General features: G+C 46.8%; 1 protein-coding gene across 1 annotated transcript in view; it reads left to right on the top strand.

Annotated features, from left to right (window-relative positions):
* The window catches only part of LOC138663858 (zinc finger protein 665-like), an 84564-nt gene extending 64744 nt beyond the window's left edge, over positions 1-19820 (top strand). Inside the window, exon 11 of the mRNA XM_069750213.1 lies at positions 17017-19820. Within this exon, the coding sequence (XP_069606314.1) occupies positions 17017-18791 (1775 nt within the window). The 3' untranslated portion in view covers positions 18792-19820. The remainder of the gene's footprint in view (positions 1-17016) is intronic.

The raw sequence follows: 19820 nt of genomic DNA, 5'->3' as shown, positions 1-19820 counted from the left end.
GCTCGTTTGCAGCTGCACCAATAGTTTATTCGCTTCCAGTTTTGCTAGCTGTTGTTGCTGAACTTGCTGTTGCTGGACTTGGACCAGGTGCTTGATCAGCTCCTCCATTTTGTCCTACCGCTCTTCGATCCCAATAGTCGCCTTCACCTAGGATATGCAGTTTGTCCACATCCGTCACACTTGTTTCCTGGGAATCTTGCCCACATTCTCATCCAACCGGGTCACTTGACTGCTTAACAAGGAAGTCAGAGGAATGCTGTTCATTTAAATCTTCACCTGGTTTATTAAAAACATGCTTCATAAACCAGTCCAAAACAAAATAGACATATTCTGTCTTGTTGTTATAAACCAGGGGTGGGGAACCTTTTTTTCCAGCCGGGGGCCATTTGGAAATTTCTACCATCATTCGGGGGCCACATAAAAATGATTTACTTGAAAATTACCCCGGTATATTTAGTCAAACAATTAATTACGGTAAGTCACCCTTAATGTGACGGCTGGAGCTGCTTCTCTTTGGTGATGCTGTGATGTTAGATGATACTGATCATGTTGCTTCTCGCAGCTGCTTTTCCAGGGGTTACACAAAGATCACAGGGGGATGGGGCTCAAAGATCATAGGAAGGCACATAGCTGGAGGGGACAGAGATCACGGGGCACAGATCACATGGGAGCACAAATATCACAGGAGGGTACATAGCAGGGGGGCACAGGCATCACAGGGGGGCACATAGATCACAGGGGGCACAAAGCTGGGAGCCACAGAAATCACAGGGGGCACAAAGCTGGGAGCCGCAGAAATCACAGGGATGCACATTGCAGGGGGGCATATAGCTGGAGGGCACAGAAATTACAAGGGGGCACAAAGATCAAAGAAGGGCACATAGCTGGAGGGGACTGGGATTACAGGGGGCACAGATCACTTGGGAGCACAATTATCACAGGGGTACATAGCAGGGGGGCACAGGGAACACAGGTGGACACAAAGCTGGGAGCCACAGAGATCACAGGGATGCACTTGGCTGTGGGGCACAGAGATCACAGGCACCAAGATCAAAAGAGGGGGCACATAGCTGGGGGCACAGAGATCACGGAGGGGCACACAGCTGGGGGGCACATAGCTGGAGGGGTCAGACATCACAGGTGGCACAGATCACATGGGAGCACAAATATCACAGGGAGTACATAGCAGGGAGCCACAGGGATCACAAGGGGCAAATTGATCAAAGGGGGGCACAAAGCTGGGAGCCACAGAGATCACAGGGATGCACATAGCTGGAGGGCACAGAAATCACAGGGGGAAGAGATCACAGGGGGTACCTAGCTGGGGGGCACAGAGATCACAGGGCAGAGAGATCACTGCGGGGCACAGAAATCACGGGGGCACAGATGACATGGGGGCACGGATCACGGGAGGTGTACAGAGATAACATGGGGGCACATAGCTCGGAGGCAGATTACATGGGGCGTATAGTTGGGGGGGCAAAGAGATCATATTAGGGCACAGCGGGGTCACAGAGATCACATTGGGCACATAGCTGAGGGGCACAGATCACCTGCAGACAGAGCTGCCAGCACAGAGAGCGTTTTGGACTCTGGCAGCAGGTCCTCTTCCGGGACAGGAGAGCATTTGGTGCTAACCCAGCCCACCCCAACACTAAACTTGCCCACCTCAATGACATAATTCCTGTGCAGGGCAGGTAGCGTTCTGTGATGAACGCTGCATACCGTGCACTTGGTGACTAAAGGGGCCGGCAGCTGGCAGGATACGGCTGCCGCCCGGGCATTGCGGACTCTGGGGATCTCCCGCGGCCTGCATGAAAAGCCACCGGAGGTTCCCCACCCCTGGCATAAACGAACAGCACTCCTTATAACTGCAGGGTCCATCCGCTCAGAAAACAGGGCTCAGCTCTGTTTAACAAGAGCACAGCTGTGAATGTCAGCTCACCTTCTGGGCACGCAGAACTCTGAGTCCAGAGGCTAACCCTTTACCTTCTGGACCACACCATAGAGTGGAGGTATGTTGTACAGTCATCCCGCCCAGCTCTTTCCAGGCTCATGTCACTGAAGCGAATAAACTCAGCTAAACATATCTCCCCTCCAGTATATTACCAGTGACCCTCTAACACTACATGAAAAAAGTTACATCTATGCCATGATGCGTCTCTAAGCTATGTGTAGATGATGGATCTAATTACTTCATGTCATGAATTTCATGTTGTTTTCGATCCTAAGGAATTATAATTACTGGAGAAATTACTGCACAATCTCTCCTGAAGCGGGGAGCAGTAATACTTTTTCTACCTTTTTAGTCAGGACTTCTATGAGCTCCAATGGTCCATCATAAATGAGTGCAACTCCAGTTTACTGCACTATGTTGAAAAGTTCTCTCTAAATGTCTAATATTTCTTAAAGAATCTCATCTGACAGAAAATATTGTCCACTATGGTAGTTTGGATTGCTGAGAGCTACCAGGTCACATTCTATAATTACAGAGATGTCACAGTTTTTGTCTACAGTAGTTATTGCACAAAATCCTCTCATTTAATCGCTTTCTTCCTCACCAAGTTTTGTTCCTAACCAGGCCCCATATTTCAGATACGACATCAGTCACTTTATGTAGTAATAGCTTTAAAATGCTTAACCTGATCCAAATGATTCTGAGATTGTTGGGTTTTATTCCATGACACATTTTACATTTTGGTTGTGCTATTTTTAAGTCTTTGTTTAGAGTTTATTTATGGAAAAATCTGAAATTTGCCAAATATTTAAAATAATTAGAAAGGTCTAACATTGATTTTGCGTGCCATTAAAACAAATCGTAATACAACACAAAATATTTAATAAATAGCACTTTCTACTTTATGTCCACAGCATTTTTCAAACATCCTTTTATTTGTTAGGACTTGAAAAGGCTTTAAAAAATTGTCATATGTTCAAGAGGATTTACAAAATCTATTTTTCCAGGACATCCCTCCTGACAGCACCACCAGGAGGTAGTCCTTCATGTCCTTGATAGGAATAGGAACACAGAAGAGGTTAAATAGCCCTTCCGGGTGTCGGGAGTCTGGTCGAGCAGGGGGGCTCCCGGTAACAGCTGCATCACATCTAGAGGGCTCTGGGGCTGCGGAGGCCCTGTCTGGGGGGCAGGCTCCAGAATCACGCTGATACCCGAGAGGTTAATCAGTGTCCCATCGAGCTGTGTGCTCTCGGGGTCTGCCGTATCCCTCCCCAGGGGGCTCTGGGCAGCTTCTGTTGTTCCAGCTTCGCGCAACTTCTGGTCGGTGGTGCGCTCCCCTGGGTTCTTACGGTGTGCCACTTCATCAGTGGGTGCAGCGGTGATGCAGCTTCTAGGGGTGTGTCCGCCTGGCACCAGGACTAGGCCGGGAACATGGCGATGGATCCCGGCGTTTCACCTTCTGCCGGTGTGCATTCCAGTTGCAGCGTGCGCAGTACGGCCAGAGCAGCGCCGGAATTAACAGCAGCTGGGCTCTGAAGGATGACGATTCAGATGTACTGAAGCTGGAAAAGGCTGACTACTTAAAGGATGGACAGCTGACAGCACACCTGACTTAGTATGGAGAGTGCTAGCCATTCTGACGTCCAGTCCTTAGAGCCATCCATGGACCATGTGAGTAAGGCGTAGTAAGGTCTCTTAACTTGGCACCAGTTCCAATAGCTACAGGGACCTTATTAATATAGTGTCTGCCTAGACGGTCCTCCTCAGCAGCCAAAAGGAAGGCTAACAAATGTCCTTTATGCAATGCCAGATTCCCAGAGAGCTACGATAAAAAAGCTCTGTGAAGGATATATTTCCAAATTATTTAAGGAAGAGCAAACCTCACTACTGGCCAGTATAAAAACAATGATTAAGGAGGAGGTACAGGTGACATTTTCTGCCCTAATGCCATCCCAATCACCCTGACCTAAGAGACCCAGATAGGACTTGGACCCGAGTTCAGAGGAAGGAGAGGTATCTGGCTATTCTGATCCAGACTCTGGAGAAGGTGAGGGTTCCTCAGTAGTGCTTCCGAAACAACAGAAAAGATATTGGTTTTCCTCTGACAATACAGACTTGCTCCTGCAAGCCATTAGGGGCACCATGAAGATTGAAGACTCCACTGAACCACTGACTGTCCAGGATGAAATGTTTGGAGCTTGAGAATCCATAAAAGCAGGGTCTTTCCAGTTAATCACACAGCGATGATATTGAAAGAGTGGGAGGACGTGTAGAAAAAGCTGGTGGTCCCAAGGGATTTTAAGTACCGCCTTCCCTTTGATCCAAAAACGACTAAGGTATGGGAAATGGTACAAAAAATTGACATACTTGTAGCAAGGGTCTGTAAGAAAACAGCCAATCCCTTTGAAGACTCTTCTGTCCTTAAGGATCTGGTTAACAAAAGATCGGAGGACCTCCTTAAGAATGCCTGGGAATCATCTGCAGCTATTATGAAGGCGAACATAGCAGCCACTTCGGTAGCCAGGTCAGTTAATCTATGGGTGGATTATCTGGAGTCATATTAAAAGTAAGACTCCCATGGAACAAATCCTGAAATCCCTACCTTTGCTGAAAATGGCGACCGACTTTATGGCAGATGCTTCAGCAGAGTTAGTCCGCTTTGCAGCAAGAAATAATGTGTTGTCAAATTCGGCAAGGCGAGCTTTGTGGTTAAGATCGTGGACAGGGGATACCCAGTCATAGAATAAGTTGTGCTCGATACCCTTCTCTGGCCTACACATATTCGGACTAGTCCTGGATGAGTTGCTTGAAAAAGCTTCAGATAAAAATAAGGGCTTCGTCGAAGAAAAATCAAAGAGAGTTCTGTCGTTTCTGAGGACTCGCTCTCATCCCAGCCAGGATTACAAGGTTAAGTCGGGCAGGTGAAGCTATCCCAAGGATGGCAAGGGTAGAGCTCTGGTTCCTTTCAAGACCGAGGACCAAGACCCTGCAGACAATGGTGCCAGAGGCGTTTAGACTCCAGCACTTCCTGAGAGGCTGGCAGGAAATTACCAAAAATCCATTGATTCTGCAGACAGTCGCACGGGTACGGGATAGAGTTCACCCACTTACCTCCCAAGAGATACTGTCTAACCCCTACCCAGTCTCCAGCGGTCCACCGGAGACTCCTAAAAGACATACAAGAATTTATAGAATTGTGGGTAATAATTCAGGTGCCACATTCCCAAAAATTCCCCAGACATTATTCCAGTCTGTATTCCATAAAGATGCCAGGAGGGGAATACCGAACAATAATCAATCTGAAACCACTAAACTGATGGGTGATCTACAAACAGTTCAAAATGGAGTCACTCAGGTCGATCATACAGCTGATAAGAAAGGACTCCGTAATGAGCACGCTAATAATAATAGGTGTGCTAATACATAATAAGTTGTGCCTATTACCATGTACCTATCCATACCTCGCTCCAAAAATACCTCAGGTTTGCGATAAAGAACCAGGAGAAGGTGTTGAGTTCCCACTGCTGCACAGGGGAAATCTCGAACCATGTCCTCTGCGGTCTCCCATTCTTCTCCAGCCACAGTGGAGTCTGCTCAGCAGAGACGTCGGTCCCAGCATCTGGCTCAAGCTGATACTGTGCATCTGGTTACAGCTGCCGCTCCAGGTTCAGCCTTTGTAACCAGCATTGATCAGCGGCGAGCAGACGTTCCAGGGAATAAGTCCTGCTTTTCATGTACTGAGCATGCTCGTGGGATGATCTCTCATAGGAGGTCGGAGGTCACATGCTCAGGTCCTGTAGCGGCTCCGATTGGACCACTAGGAAGGTCCCGAAAGGTTACATCTATAAAAGGCTCACATGGCCGCACTTGCTAACGTGTGTGTGTGTGGATGTTGATGGATGAAAGCTCCGAATCATTCTCGTCCCTAGTGTTGTTGACTGTTCGCGAATGGTGGAAGCTATCTAGCACCTGACAGTGCTACCCTGCACAGCTAACACGATACAGCGTCTAATAGCAGTGACCGCCAGTGCGGCGCCGTGCACTAATAGAGCGCTTTCCTGGCCCAAGTCTGGGTGGTTAGTGGCGTCCGACAGAGCGGCACTGCACGCAGAGACTTGGGACAGAGTACTGTGACTCTTTGCTTGCGCTCTTTGTGCGGTTCCGCGGCCCTATGACGCAACAGGGTTTGCTTCCTTCATAATGGGTGAAGCTAACCCGTGTGTGTATCCACATTATACCGCCATATAGTCCGTCATTACTCAGCAGCAGGTTCCATCTCTGCACGGTGGACCCTGAAGTGCGAACGCACCTTATACCATCCTTATAATTATTTGGTGCGTTCCGCTATCCCTAACATTATACTAGTGCCAGGGTCTGGCTAGTAATGGCGGACGAACAGCGACTGCAGCTGTACATCAAGCAGCTGGAGGGCAGATTGGCGGCTCTCGAGTGCACAACCTCGGCTGTGGATGTTACCGCAGTAGCTGTTCAGGCTGTTAGCATGGCTGCAGCTAGTTTGTCCACTGCCACCACTGTTATGACCTTATCCTGCCTCCCGCTGACAGATAGGTACTCTGGCGATAGCAAGCTATGCAGGGGATTCTTGAACCAGTGTGCGATACATCTTGAGCTTCTGGCTGCATGTTTCCCCTCAGAGCGGGCTAAAGTGGGATTCATTATATCTCTTTTGTCGGACAGGGCGTTGGAGTGGGCTACGCCGCTGTGGGAGCGCGACGATCATGTGGTGCAGAGTGCTCCGCTGTTCCTGAGCACTCTGAAACAGGTCTTTTTGGGACCTCAAGTCACCCATGGTATGGCTTTCGAGTGCACAACCTCGGCTGTGGATGTTACCGCAGTAGCTGTTCAGGCTGTTAGCGTGGCTGCAGCTAGTTTGTCCACTGCCACCACTGTTATGACCTTATCCTGCCTCCCGCTGACAGATAGGTACTCTGGCGATAGCAAGCTATGCAGGGGGTTCTTGAACCAGTGTGCGATACATCTTGAGCTTCTGGCTGCATGTTTCCCCTCAGAGCGGGCTAAAGTGGGATTCATTATATCTCTTTTGTCGGACAGGGTGTTGGAGTGGGCTACGCCGCTGTGGGAGCGCGACGATCATGTGGTGCAGAGTGCTCCGCTGTTCCTGAGCACTCTGAAACAGGTCTTTTTGGGACCTCAAGTCACCCATGGTACGGCGCTCCGACTGCTGGCACTGACACATGGCTGCTCCTTGGTCAGCCATTTTTCCGTCCACTTCCGGACTTTAGCATCTGAGCTGGAGTGGCCGGATAAAGCCGTCATCCCCTGTATTTTAGAGGGGGCTGGCTGACCATGTGAAGGACGCTTTGGCCACTAGGGAGATTCCCGCCACACTGGAGGAGCTAATAGCGGTTTCAACTCGCATTGACCTTCGTTTTAACGAGTGAAGGTTGGAGCGAGCCCAATGTAGGCAGAGGTTTCAGCTGGCTCCCACCTTCGCCATACCTCTGGAATCTCCGATCCAGGCGTCCGAGCCACATCAGGCCATGGAGGTGCCACGAGAGGGATCGAAGTCCCGGACCGCTCGTGCACTCAAGATCTGTCATGTCTGCCGGCAGTCAGGACATCTTGCCTCCAGTTGTCCCCAGTGGTCTGGAAAACATCAACATCTAGTGGTTGTAGGAGGAGGTACACTAGACACGGCGACGTTTTCCTCCAAACTGTCCTTCAAGGGGACAATTTCTATAGGCCCATCCATTCTTACGGTAGAGGTTTGCGTTGATTCCGAAGCGGAATGCAATTTTATGTCATTTGCCTTCGCCCAACGGCACGCAATACCCATGGTAATGCTCGCCAAACCTGTGACCATACGAGTGGTAAATGGGTCGACACTGCCCTCACAGATAACACACCAGACCATCCCATTTACTTTATCCATGTCTCCATCCCATCATCTCCCTGCTAGTCATTCCCGAGGGAATTGATTAGGTCCTGTTAGGGATGAAGAAATATAAGCCAGCTCACCCGTGATGCATGAACCAAACTTCAGGAGCACGGACCCGCTGTGTCCAGGCGTATAGAGTCCAAAAAAAAGAAGAGAATGTCCAGCTTCACTGAATCCGTAAAAAAGAGTTTTCTTTATTCACACACTTTAAGCATAGAGGATACAGACTTCAGCACGAACCATATGGGTAAGAATTTCAACGCGTTTCTGGAGACTAAGCTCCCTTAATTAAGGTTGATTAAGGGAGCTTAGTCTCCAGAAACGCGTTGAGATTCTTACCCATATGGTTCGTGCTGAAGTCTGTATCCTGTTAGGGATACCATGGCTACGCTACCACTCTCCTCATATCGAGTGGTCCTCAGGGAGAATTCTGGGATGGAGTGAATCTTGTGAGGGTAGATGTCTGAGGGAGTGCGTTCAGGTTGCTACTACTGAAGTACCCGCAGACCTTTCCTCTTTCCCCAAGCACTATTGGCCCTATGCGGACATGTTATCCAAGAGGGCTGCGGAGCCCCTTCCACCTCGCCGCCCCTATGATGGTCCTATTGACCTCTTGCCTGGTGCAGAGCCTCCCTGGGGTCGAGTCCCCTATCTCTCCCGGAGACGGAAGCGATGACCCAATACATCCAGGAGAATCTGGCAACAGGATTCATTAGGAAGTCAGTGTCACCTGCAGGGGCAGGGTTCCTCTTCGTGCAGAAGAAGAACGGAGAACTACGTCCATGCATAGATTACAGGGGTCTTAATGCCATCACCGTTAAGAACAAATACCCTCTGCCTCTGATATCTGAGCTGTTCGATAGGTTGCGGGGAGCGAGGGTATTTACTAAGCTTGATCTGCGTGGTGCTTACAACCTGATTCGCATCCGTGAGGGGGACGAATGGAAGACGGCATTTAACACCAGGGACGGGCACTATGAATACCTGGTGATGCCTGTAATGCTCCTGCCGTTTTCTAAGGCTACTTTCACACTAGCGTTAACTGCAATCCGTCACAATGCGTCGTTTTGCAGAAAAAACGCATCCTGCAAAAGTGCTTGCAGGATGCGTTTTTTCCCCATAGACTTGTATTGACGACGCATTTGGGACGGATTGCCACACGTCGCATCCGTCGTGCGACGGATGCGTCGTGCTTTGGCGGACCGTCGGGAGCAAAAAATGCTACATGTAACTCCGCCCCCACCTCCCCGCACCTTACAATGGGGTAGCGGATGCGCCGGAGAAATGCATTTGCTACCTCCGTTGTGCATTGCGATAAACGCTAGCGTCGGAATCTCTCCCCGACGCATTGTGACGGGGAGATTCCGACGCTAGTGTGAAAGTAGCCTAAGACTTTGTGAGTGATATCTTCCGGGATATGCTCACCACCTCGGTCCTAGTCTATCTGGATGATATTCTCATCTACTCTCCAGATATAGACTCCCACCAGAGAGATGTTTGCAAAGTCTTCGACCTCCTACGGGCAAACTCCCTAAGTGCAAAGTTGGAGAAGTGTGTGTTTGAGCAGGAGTCCTTGCCTTTCCTGGGCTATATCATCTCCGTCTCGGGGATTGGCCATGGATCCTGCCAAGCTACAGGCTGTGATGGACTGGCAGAAACCCCATTCTCTTAAAGCGGTGCAGCGCTTTATGGGGTTCATTAATTATTATCGCCAGTTCATTCCCCACTTCTCAATTTTGGTAGCTCCCTTGCTTGCCCTCACCAAGAAGGGAGCAAATCTCATTTTGTGGTCGGAGGAGGTCTCCAATGCCTTTCTCTCTATTAATAGTATTGAAAGATAGGAGACAAAAAAAGCGCAAATAGGGTCTTATCCCCAGGATTGTTCTTAATCAATTGTGAGAGAACTGCTCACCTGGTAGTACACAGTACAAGCGTGTAGTTGTCAGCTGCTGCAGATCCACAGGTCGGCGTTGCGACCTCTCAGAGCCGTTATAATAAATGAAATGTGGATTACATCTGCGCTGCTGCGACAAATAATAGATCCAGATATACTGTTAGGGTGTTCGGGTGGTTTATTCAACGCGTTTCGAAGCTCAAAGGCTTCTTCTTCAGGAAGTTTCCACACAAAGATATATCTTTGTGTGGAAACTTCCTGAAGAAGAAGCCTTTGAGTTTCTCTCTATTAAGTCACACTTCACTAGCGCTCCCATTTTACATCGCCCCGATGTTGATAAACCATTTATCATGGAGGTGGATGCCTCTTCCGTTGGTGCTGGAGCAGTCCTCTTGCAGAAGGATGCTCAAGATCGGAAGCATCCTTGCTTCTTCTCCAAGACCTTCACACCAGTGGAGAGGAATTATTCCATCGGGGACAGGGAGTTGCTAGCCGTGAAGTTGGCCTTCTCGGAGTGGAGACACCTCCTGGAGGGGGCTCGTTTTCCCTTTCACGTTTACACCAACCACAAAAACTTGGTGTATCTACAGACTGCCCAGCGGCTAAATTTTCGCTAGGCTAGATGGTCCCTGTTCTTCTCCTGGTTCCATTTCACCCTCCATTTTCTCTCCGGGGAGAAGAACATTTGTGCCAACGCTCTCTCCCGCTTCGTAGTGTCATCAGAGGAGAAGGAGCCTATGTCCCGGAACACAGCGAAATACTTCTGGTACATAGTGCGCGGGCGCATGCTCAGTAATGCTTTTTGGCTTTGCCCGCAGTAGGGCAAAGCATACTGCGTGTGCGCTACTGAAGACTGCATGGCGCACGCGCCAACTATGGCCCACGCATACTCTTATTCACTAAAATATTGCGGAAAACGGGGACAGACAGGCTGGAGAAATGACAAGGATACGCCGCCCATCTGACCGGTAAAAACTCATTTTAATATCTCGCCAATTTGAGGTGACAGGTTCCTTTTAATCCTGTAGTTTATCGCCTGGCCCTTTCTCCACACCTTGGTATCATTGATACATTTCATGTGTCCCTCCTAAAGCCCGTCCACATGTCCTGGTTGTCTGAGTCACCTGCCGGGACATTGGGTTCGTCCACGGACGATTATGAGGTGAACGCCATCGTTGGATGCAAGGTGGTACGGGGCAAAAGGTACTATCTGGTGGACTGGAAGGATTGTGGTCCCGAGGACAGGACCTGTGAGCCTATTAAGCACATTCGGGCTCCTCCGCTCATTGCTGCCTTTGAGCAAAGCGAGGCTCCAGGGAGGGCCCTAGGAGGGGGGTAATGTTAGGTGTCGAGTTCCCACCGCTGCACAGGGGGAATCTTCAACCATGTCCTCTGCGGTCTCCCATTCTTCTCCAGCCGCAGTGGAGTCTGCTCAGCAGAGACGTCGGTCTTAGCGTCTGGCTCAAGCTGATACTGTGCCTCTTGTTACAGCTGTCGCTCCAGGTTCAGCCTTTGTAACCAGCATTGATCAGCGGCGAGCAGACGTTCCAGGGTCTAAGTCCTGCTTTTCGTGTACTGAGCATGCCCGTGGGATGATCTCTCATAGAAGGTCGGAGGTCACATGCTCAGGTCCTGTAGCGGCTCCGATTGGACCACTAGGAAGGTCTCGAAAGGTTACATCTATAAAAGGCTCACATGGCCGCTCGGCCATGCGCTAGTATAAACTTGCTAACGTGTGTGTGGATGTATGCCTGCCGATGGATGGATGAAAGCTCCGAATCATTCCCATCCCTAGTATTGTTGACTGTTCGTGAATGGTGGAAGCTACCTAGCGCCTGACAGTGCTATCCCGCACAGCTAACAAACGATACAACGTCTAATAGCAGTGACCGCCAGTGCGGCGCCGTGCACTAATAGAGCACTTTCCTGGCCCAAGTCTGGGTGGTTAGTGGCACCCGCCAGAGCGGCACTGCACACACTCTTGTGCTGTAAAATATTATTTCTACTAATCTCTGACATCCCAGTAGCGATGTAGAGCGCAAGACGTCTAGAGGAACTCTTTCCCTGAGACTTGGGACAGAGTTCTATGACTCTTTGCTTGCGCCCTTTGTGCGGTACCGCAGCCCTGTGACGCAACAGGGTTCGCTTCCTTCATACCGGGTGAAGCTAACCTGTGTGTGTATCCACATTATACATTCCATCTCTGCACGGTGGACCCCGGGCTGCGAACGCACCTTATACCATCCTTATAATTATTTGCTGCGTTCCGCTAGCCCTAACAGAAGGTTCAACATTTCCAGTTGCAGTGTCTGCCGTTTGGTCTCTCATCTGCACTCCGAATCTTTACAAAGCTCATGGTGGAAATAATGGCCTTCCTAAGAGAAAAGAACATCCTCATCGTCCCATACTTGGACGATCTCCTTCTAGTAGCAGACTCGCCAGAGCAGATGGAGGAATATTTAACAACAACCTTGTCAGTCCTGGATAGGCTAGGATGGTTCATAAACCTGAAAAAATGAAGTCTCAGGCAAGAAAGAAAGAAGGTGTTCATGGGTGTACTCCTAGATTCCGAACAGGAGCATCCATTCCTTCCTCTGCACAAACAACGGACAATCAAACAGGAGATACAGGCTGTGCAGAAGCAAAAGTACATCTCCATCAGGAAAGCCATGAGGATTCTAGGTCTAATGAACTCATGAATTCCCAGTGTCCAATGGAGTCAGTTCCATTCAAGAATCCTACATCCTTTCGGCCTGGGACAGCAAAGAGACATCTTTGGACAACAAAATGTTGATATCCGGAGAGGTAAAAGTCTGTTGTTGTGGACCAGAATAGCAAATCTCGGGAAAGGAAGACCCTGAAAAGTGTTGCCCTGCGTAATCATCACTACGGATGCAAGCCTCAGCGGTTGGGGAGCTCACATGGAAGGACGTTACCTCCAAGGAGCATGGTCCACATCAGTATGCAGCAACTCTTTGAACCACAGGGAGCACGGAGCAGTTTGGGAAGCACCGAAGAGATGCCAAGAAGAGCTAAAAGATCTACATGTCAGAATCTTTTCGGACAATTCGACCACAGTATCCTTCCCCCTACATCAGGGAGGTCCGAGGCACCGTCACTTACAGGATTTTTCAGAAACAATATTTTCCGGGGTGGAACGCATGGTAAAGTCTATCGCACTTTAGGCAATATCTCTATCATTAGTGGTCCGATCTCTGGTGGTTTTTAATGATATATTGCCTTATAAATCATCTATATAGATGGATCGCATAAGTATAAGCCTGTTATGCGATATATACAATAAAGGCCTGAATATAAGGGACATGATTGTCTTACTCCCTTTGTGGTTTATGTGACACTGAATATAGCACCATTATTAGCCCCATTGATCTTACACTGCAGTGTCTGAGAGTGCGTCCGCGCATGCGCAGTACCGCGCTAACGGACTGATACACTGCATCGGCGCTGTGCTGTAGCAGTGGTGTGCTGGCGCATGCGCGGACTGTGCGGTTCGGCTGATACGCACATAGAGGGCACATCAGCATGCAGGAGGTGTCCCTGTAATGCGGCCGTCATCTGCGCATGCGCACGATCGATGCGACGTAGCTGGTGAGATTGCTTACGTCATGAGTGAGCGCAGCCTGGCGCTGGATGATGAGCGCTGTCACCTTTTATACGCAGGGTCGGCGGCATACTAGGGGATGGATATACATCCTCCTGAGAGTGGGCGCACTATACCAGACATGTGCAGTACCAATGTGCCTCAATGTATGCTGAAACTCCCTATCAGAACAATGTGACATAAAACGGTAGGGGGCAAAGTATTCACTATATTGTCTGAATAAGTATGTCTGCCACAGCAGGCAGTGGCCATTGTATATTTCATAGGCTTTAGGCACTTCTGTTATTTCAGGAGGGCTCCTTCAACATGGCTCTGGTCTGGGGCTTTAGTGTTTTGTATCTATACACCGCCCCATTGCTAGTCGGCTCATTAACCCATGTATATAAGTGCACCAATTGTGATTCCATGCAGCATCTACATATCAAGGCCTCCTGATGATCCGCTTGGGTGAAACACGTAGAGGCGTATGAAACATCAATACTGATAAGTATCGGTCCCACCCTCTGATTATTATGGATAATATCTAAATTATATGCTATCTTCGGCTGAAGATAAGCATTTGTGTTTGCTGTGGTATCTTGTACTTTGCCTGCATTGTGTATGTACACATTTAATTCTGACCACCATCAGTCTGGGATATAATCATCAGGGCTTCCCAGGGTCAGTCTTCGGTGAGTGGGGGTGCCACTTCCGCTGACAAGTAGGGTGCCAACCCCCACAGTCAGGCAGGGTTACAGCAACAGGGTACAGAGGTAGTGAGGCCCATGTTTTAATGCACGAGCAGTTTTTTTATTTTTATGCACATTGTTGGTCTTTTGTCCGTGTATCTCACCCTGCCACAAACCTAACGTATATATATGGACATATATAAATACATATATATATTTATACACTTAGCTATTAAAACCTGCCCATCCTTTTCCTGTCCAGTATCTGTGCTGGTCCAAATGTGACACCTACACTAGGGTTCATATTAGGAGATACAGGGTCAGCCGACGGTGAGTGGGGGTGCCATTCTCGTATCTGTGTATAGGGTGCCAACCTCCACTGATAGGTAGGCATTTGTAATAGGTATTGCGTGGCAGGGTCATTTCGAGTGCACGGTTGTGTGTTCCATGTGAATATCTGGTTGTAGTTGTGGTATGGTTTTAATTGGATTTAAATAAATTGTTATATTTTATCCGTGTTATCGTAAGAATCTAAAGATTTTTTGGTATTCAATTAAAGTCTATCACAGCAGTGCATTTGAGAGGCTCAAAAAATCGGATGTCAGACTTTCTAAGCATGGAAAAGGTTCAACCCTCAGAATGGTCTCTAAGCGAAGAGGTCTTTTATCAGCTGACCAAGCACTGGGGTACCCCAAAAATAGACTTATTTGCATCCAGAAGGAATACAAAAACACAGGAATTATTTTCAATAAATCCAGGAGACAATCCGACCTGGGTGGACGCCTTGGCACAGAGCTGTAATATGGAGCTTGCATACGCCTTCCCATCACTCACTCTAATACCAAGAGAACTGAAGTAGATCCAGGAGAGCCAGACAGCGGTGATACTAATAGTCCCCTATTGACCCAAGAGGAGCTGGTTTTCCCTATTGAAGTGGATGGCGTTAGAAGACCCAATACTCCTACCATCAAGGTGGGACCTTCTGACGCCGGGCCCTCTTTTTCATCAAAACCTAGGGATGTTACAGTTGTCAGCCTGGATCCTGAGAGGTAGAGCCTGAGATCAAGGGGTCTGTCGGAATCTGTCATCTCTACTATCCAAAAGAGCAGGAAGCCAGTAACCTCGGCTATATATCTAAAGATCTGGAAGAATTTCTGTTCGCAAAGTACAGTCCCAGTCTCCATCACTCAGGGCCCAGATATTCCTCATATTTTAGATTCCTTCAGTCAGGTTTTCATAGGGGTCTGAGGCCTAGTACATTGAAGGTACAGATATCAGTTCTGGGATCGTTCTTGGACTTCCTACTGGCCAACCATCCCTGGGTAGTAAGATTCATTAAAGCTATTCAGTGTATTAGACCTACAATACGTAGTTCGGTGCCCCCCTGGGATTAGTCTTAAAAGAATTTCTTAAAAGTCCATACGAGCCACTGGACCAAGCAGACCTAAAAATCCAAGAGGACTGTATTATCCTAAGACTGGATCACATTTCTTCCCAAAGTGGTTACTGACTTCCACAGAAGCCAAGAGATCGTGTTACCCACTTTCTGTCAAAAGAACAGCTTCAAAATCTACTTTAACTAGATGGATAAAGTCGACAATAAGCACAGCAATATGTCTCAGCGGCAAAGACTCTGCCAGAAAACCTCAGGGCTCACTCGCTGAACGCAATCTTGGCTTCATGGGCAGAGAGCGCTGGGGCATCCATGGATAAAATCTGCAGAGCTGCAACTTGGTCAAATTTAAATACCTTTTGCAGACATTATAAGTTGGACATACGGCCTTTGGGAGGAAAGTCCACCAAGCAGTAATCCCGCCCTAGTAGGAGTTATTTGGTATTTCTCCTGGTTGTGCTGTCAGGAGGGACGTCATGGAAAGTAGGAATTAGTTCTGCCGGTAATGGTGTTTCCAGGAGTCCATCATGACAGCACCCCTTATATAGCCTCCCTTGGATTTCCTGTCTATGTGATATGAACATGTGTAGAGCAGAAGTTCAATAAAGTAGTTTTTGCATCCATCCTGGTGTGGGAAAATAACTGAAGGGTGGTGGTGAGGAGGGGCTATTTAACCTCTTCTGTGTTCCTGTCCCTATCAAGGTTACGAAGGACTACCTCTTGGTAGGACTAATTCCTACTTTTGGAGACCAAATCACTTTTGGAGTTACTTGGAGGGCCTATGTTTTAAAAAAATTGAACTCAAAGTAGCAAAAAAACACTTTTAAGGTGTATCACAATAAATGTTGATGTAACACCAATTTTTTTTAATTTTACCAGGGAAAATATAATGTGGAGTCCATTTTTTGTTATTTTGCAGCTTCTCCTAAATAGCACAATATCATTCTTTCTGGGCACATGGCAGGGCTCAGTAGGAAAGGAGGGCCATTGGTCTCTGGGGATGCAGATTTTGTAGAATAGATGTGGGCCTCATTTGCAGATCCCCTAAGGTCCCAGAACAGGAAAAAAAAAGGAGAGAATCGCATAAAATTGACTCAATTTCCCTCACTGAATTCATCTTCAGGAATAGTGACTATTTTGACTCCATAGGTATTCTCTGGAAACTAGCACACAGTGAATGTTGGAGAATGACCGTTGCAAATATGCCATTTTAGTAACCAATAAGTGGTGCCCAGCTTGTGCTTCTGGAGGCGCACACACTGTAAATGTTTAAGTGGGTTCTTCCCGTCACTGCAATGCCAAACATGTGGACACTAGCAGTTTTTGGGCACACTGTAAGGTTCAGAAGCGAGGGGGACATTTGGCTTCGGAAACTCAGATTTTGCTGGATTTGGTTACGGAACCCATGTTGCTTTTCAAGGTCTACTGTTAGATTTTTAACTGTTTTTGTCGTAGTAAATAATTCAAATTTTCTACATAACTTGCAATTTCTTTGGGTATTTTAGAAATGTTATAAAAATATAATTATATTTTATTTAAAGAATCATCTTTATTCTTGACAGATGACTGCACAAGGAGGTCAGAGGGACAATTGGCATCTTCAATTTCTAAATTAGATGACCTTGATATCAATCAAGATATAACTGACGTCTATACCACTTGTCCAGATATATCCTCATCCTTTCACAGCAAAGATCTATTATCTCATCCTTTTAAACAAGTCCCATCTTCTGATTCATCACAGACTATTAAGAAAAATAAAAGTCACAAAAGAGGAGATAAATATCAGAGTGCTCTTACAGCAAACAAGCCATTTTCAAGTTTAGAATATGATAAAAGTTTTTCCCTCAAAACATCTTTTGTTACACATCAGAGAAGTCACACAGGGGTGAAGCCATTTGCATGTTCAAAATCTGAGAAATGTTTTGCAGATAAATCAACTCTTGCTATACATCACAGAATTCACACAGTGGATAAGCCATATTCTTGTTCTGAATGTGGGAGATGTTTAACAGCTAGGTCAAGTTTTATTAGACATCAGAGAATACACACAAGGGAGAAGCCATTTGCATGTTCAGAATGTGAGAAATGTTTTGCAGATAAATCAACTCTTGTTATACATCAGAGAATTCACACAGCGGATAAGCCATATTCTTGTTCAGAATGTGGGAAATGTTTTACAGCTAGGTCAAGTTTTATGAGACATCAGAGAAGACACACAGGGGAGAAGCCATTTGCATGTTCAGAATGTGGGAGATGTTTTACAGATAGGTCAAGTTTTATGAGACATCAGAGAATACACACAGGGGAGAAGCCATTTGCATGTTCAGAATGTGGGAAATGTTTTACAGGTAGGTCAAATTTTCTTCAACATCAGAGAACTCACACAGGGGAGAAGCCATTTTCATGTTCAGAATGTGGGAAATGTTTTGCATATAAAAAGCTTCTTGTTATACATCGGAGATGTCACACAGGGGAAAAGCCATTTTCATGTTCAGAATGTGGGAAATGCTTTGCACATAAAGAGCATCTTGTTAGACATCAGAGAATACACACAGGAGAGAAGCCATTTGCATGTTCAAAATGTGAGAAATGTTTTAAACTTAAATCATATCTTGTTTCACATGAGAATATGCACACAGGTGAGAAGCCATTTTCTTGTTCAGAATGTGGGAAATGTTTTGCCGTAAAATCATGTCTTGTTGTACATCAGAAAATTCACACTGGGGAGAAACTATTTTCATGTTCAGAATGTGGGAAATGTTTTGCATATAAATCAATTCTTGTTAAACATGAGAGAACTCACACAGGGGAGAAGCCTTTTTCTTGCTTAGAATGTGAAAAATGTTTTACTAAGAAATCATATCTTGTTGAACATCAGATAACTCACACAGGGGAGAAGCCATTTGCATGCTCAGAATGTGACATATGTTTTGCTAAGAAATCATATCTTGTTAAACATCAGAGAACTCACACAGGGGAGAAGCCATTTGCATGTTCAGAATGCGAGAAATGTTTTGCAGATAAAGCAAGTCTTGTTTCACATGAGAAAATACACACAGGGGTGAAGCCATTTTCATGTTCAGAATGTAGACAATGTTTTGCACATAAATCACAACTTGTCATACATCAGATAATTCACACAGGGGCGCCACCATTTTCATGTTCAGAATGTGGGAAATGTTTTGCATGTAAATCACAGCTTGTCTCACATCAGAGAGTTCACACAGGGGAGAAGCCATTTTCATGTTCAGAATGTGGGAAATGTTTTAAAACCAAAAAGAACCTTACCAGACATCAAATATTGCACAAAGGGAGAAGTCAGTCCCATACCTAGAAGGTGGGAAATATTTTACTTGATAATCATATTTTTTTGACCACAAAATAAAATTCACACAGGAAGAAATCATATATTTTTGACAAACTGTACAAGAAAGCACAAGAGTCAAAGTAATGTCAAATAAGTAAACGAAAAAACAAGTTAGAACTCACACTAAAATAAAAACATATGCAGTTACTAATATACATGCTATATAAAAAGCAAATTAAATGCAATATTCCAAGTTCACTGAATATGTCTGTTATATATTCACGGTGTAGGACCCTCACGTGCCTCCTCTCTTGGACGCTGATTGCACGGTCACCTGCGGCACCTCATTGTTTATTAATGTTCATACGCTGTGATGTCATGTACTGTAATGTGAAATGTAATGTATATATACTGTATGTATTGTATTACATATAGGATTAGGGCTAGAATAGGATCTTGCATAATATAGGATTATAGGAGTTAGGATAGAAGAGGGCACATTAGAAGTAAAGGATTAGGATAGCATGGGAGAGTCAGTGGCAGACAAACAACACAGGGGTTAAACAAATGCGAGGCACAGTACAGAGCAGGAAAGCTTAGGACTGGAGCTTCCTGATTAAAGGCAGAAGCACAGGCAGCCTGCCCAAGGGCAGGGTGTGTGAGCAGTAGTACAGACAGAGTTGCAGGCCATGGGGATAAAGCTGTTGCAGTAAGGGACCGGAGGGGAATAGTGCAGACGGGCACCAGCTCGACAGGACCATCCCCAAGAAGGATCCGGGGTCTATGACTGGGGCGGGAGCAGCTGTGATAGCATTCCCAGCACCTCTTCCCACTGGAACTGGACGAGGGGCAGATGAGGAGCTAGTGATGGGGAAAATACATATGAGACATGGACTATATAGCGATACGGCTGGGATTGCCAAGAAAATGGAAGCTGATAGGAAGAATAGGGCCTGTCTGGATGACATGGAAAGATCTGACAGCTCTGTGTTTGACTTGTGCTGCCAAAGCGACGAGTGCCTCAATGTTAAGTAAAGTTGAATTTTTGAACAAGAA

This window comes from Ranitomeya imitator, chromosome 2 (assembly GCF_032444005.1).
Source record: "Ranitomeya imitator isolate aRanImi1 chromosome 2, aRanImi1.pri, whole genome shotgun sequence".
NCBI classification, from domain to species: Eukaryota; Metazoa; Chordata; class Amphibia; order Anura; family Dendrobatidae; genus Ranitomeya; species Ranitomeya imitator.
Note: the sequence above shows the minus strand (reverse complement) of the source record. Positions and strands in the feature narration are given on the sequence as shown.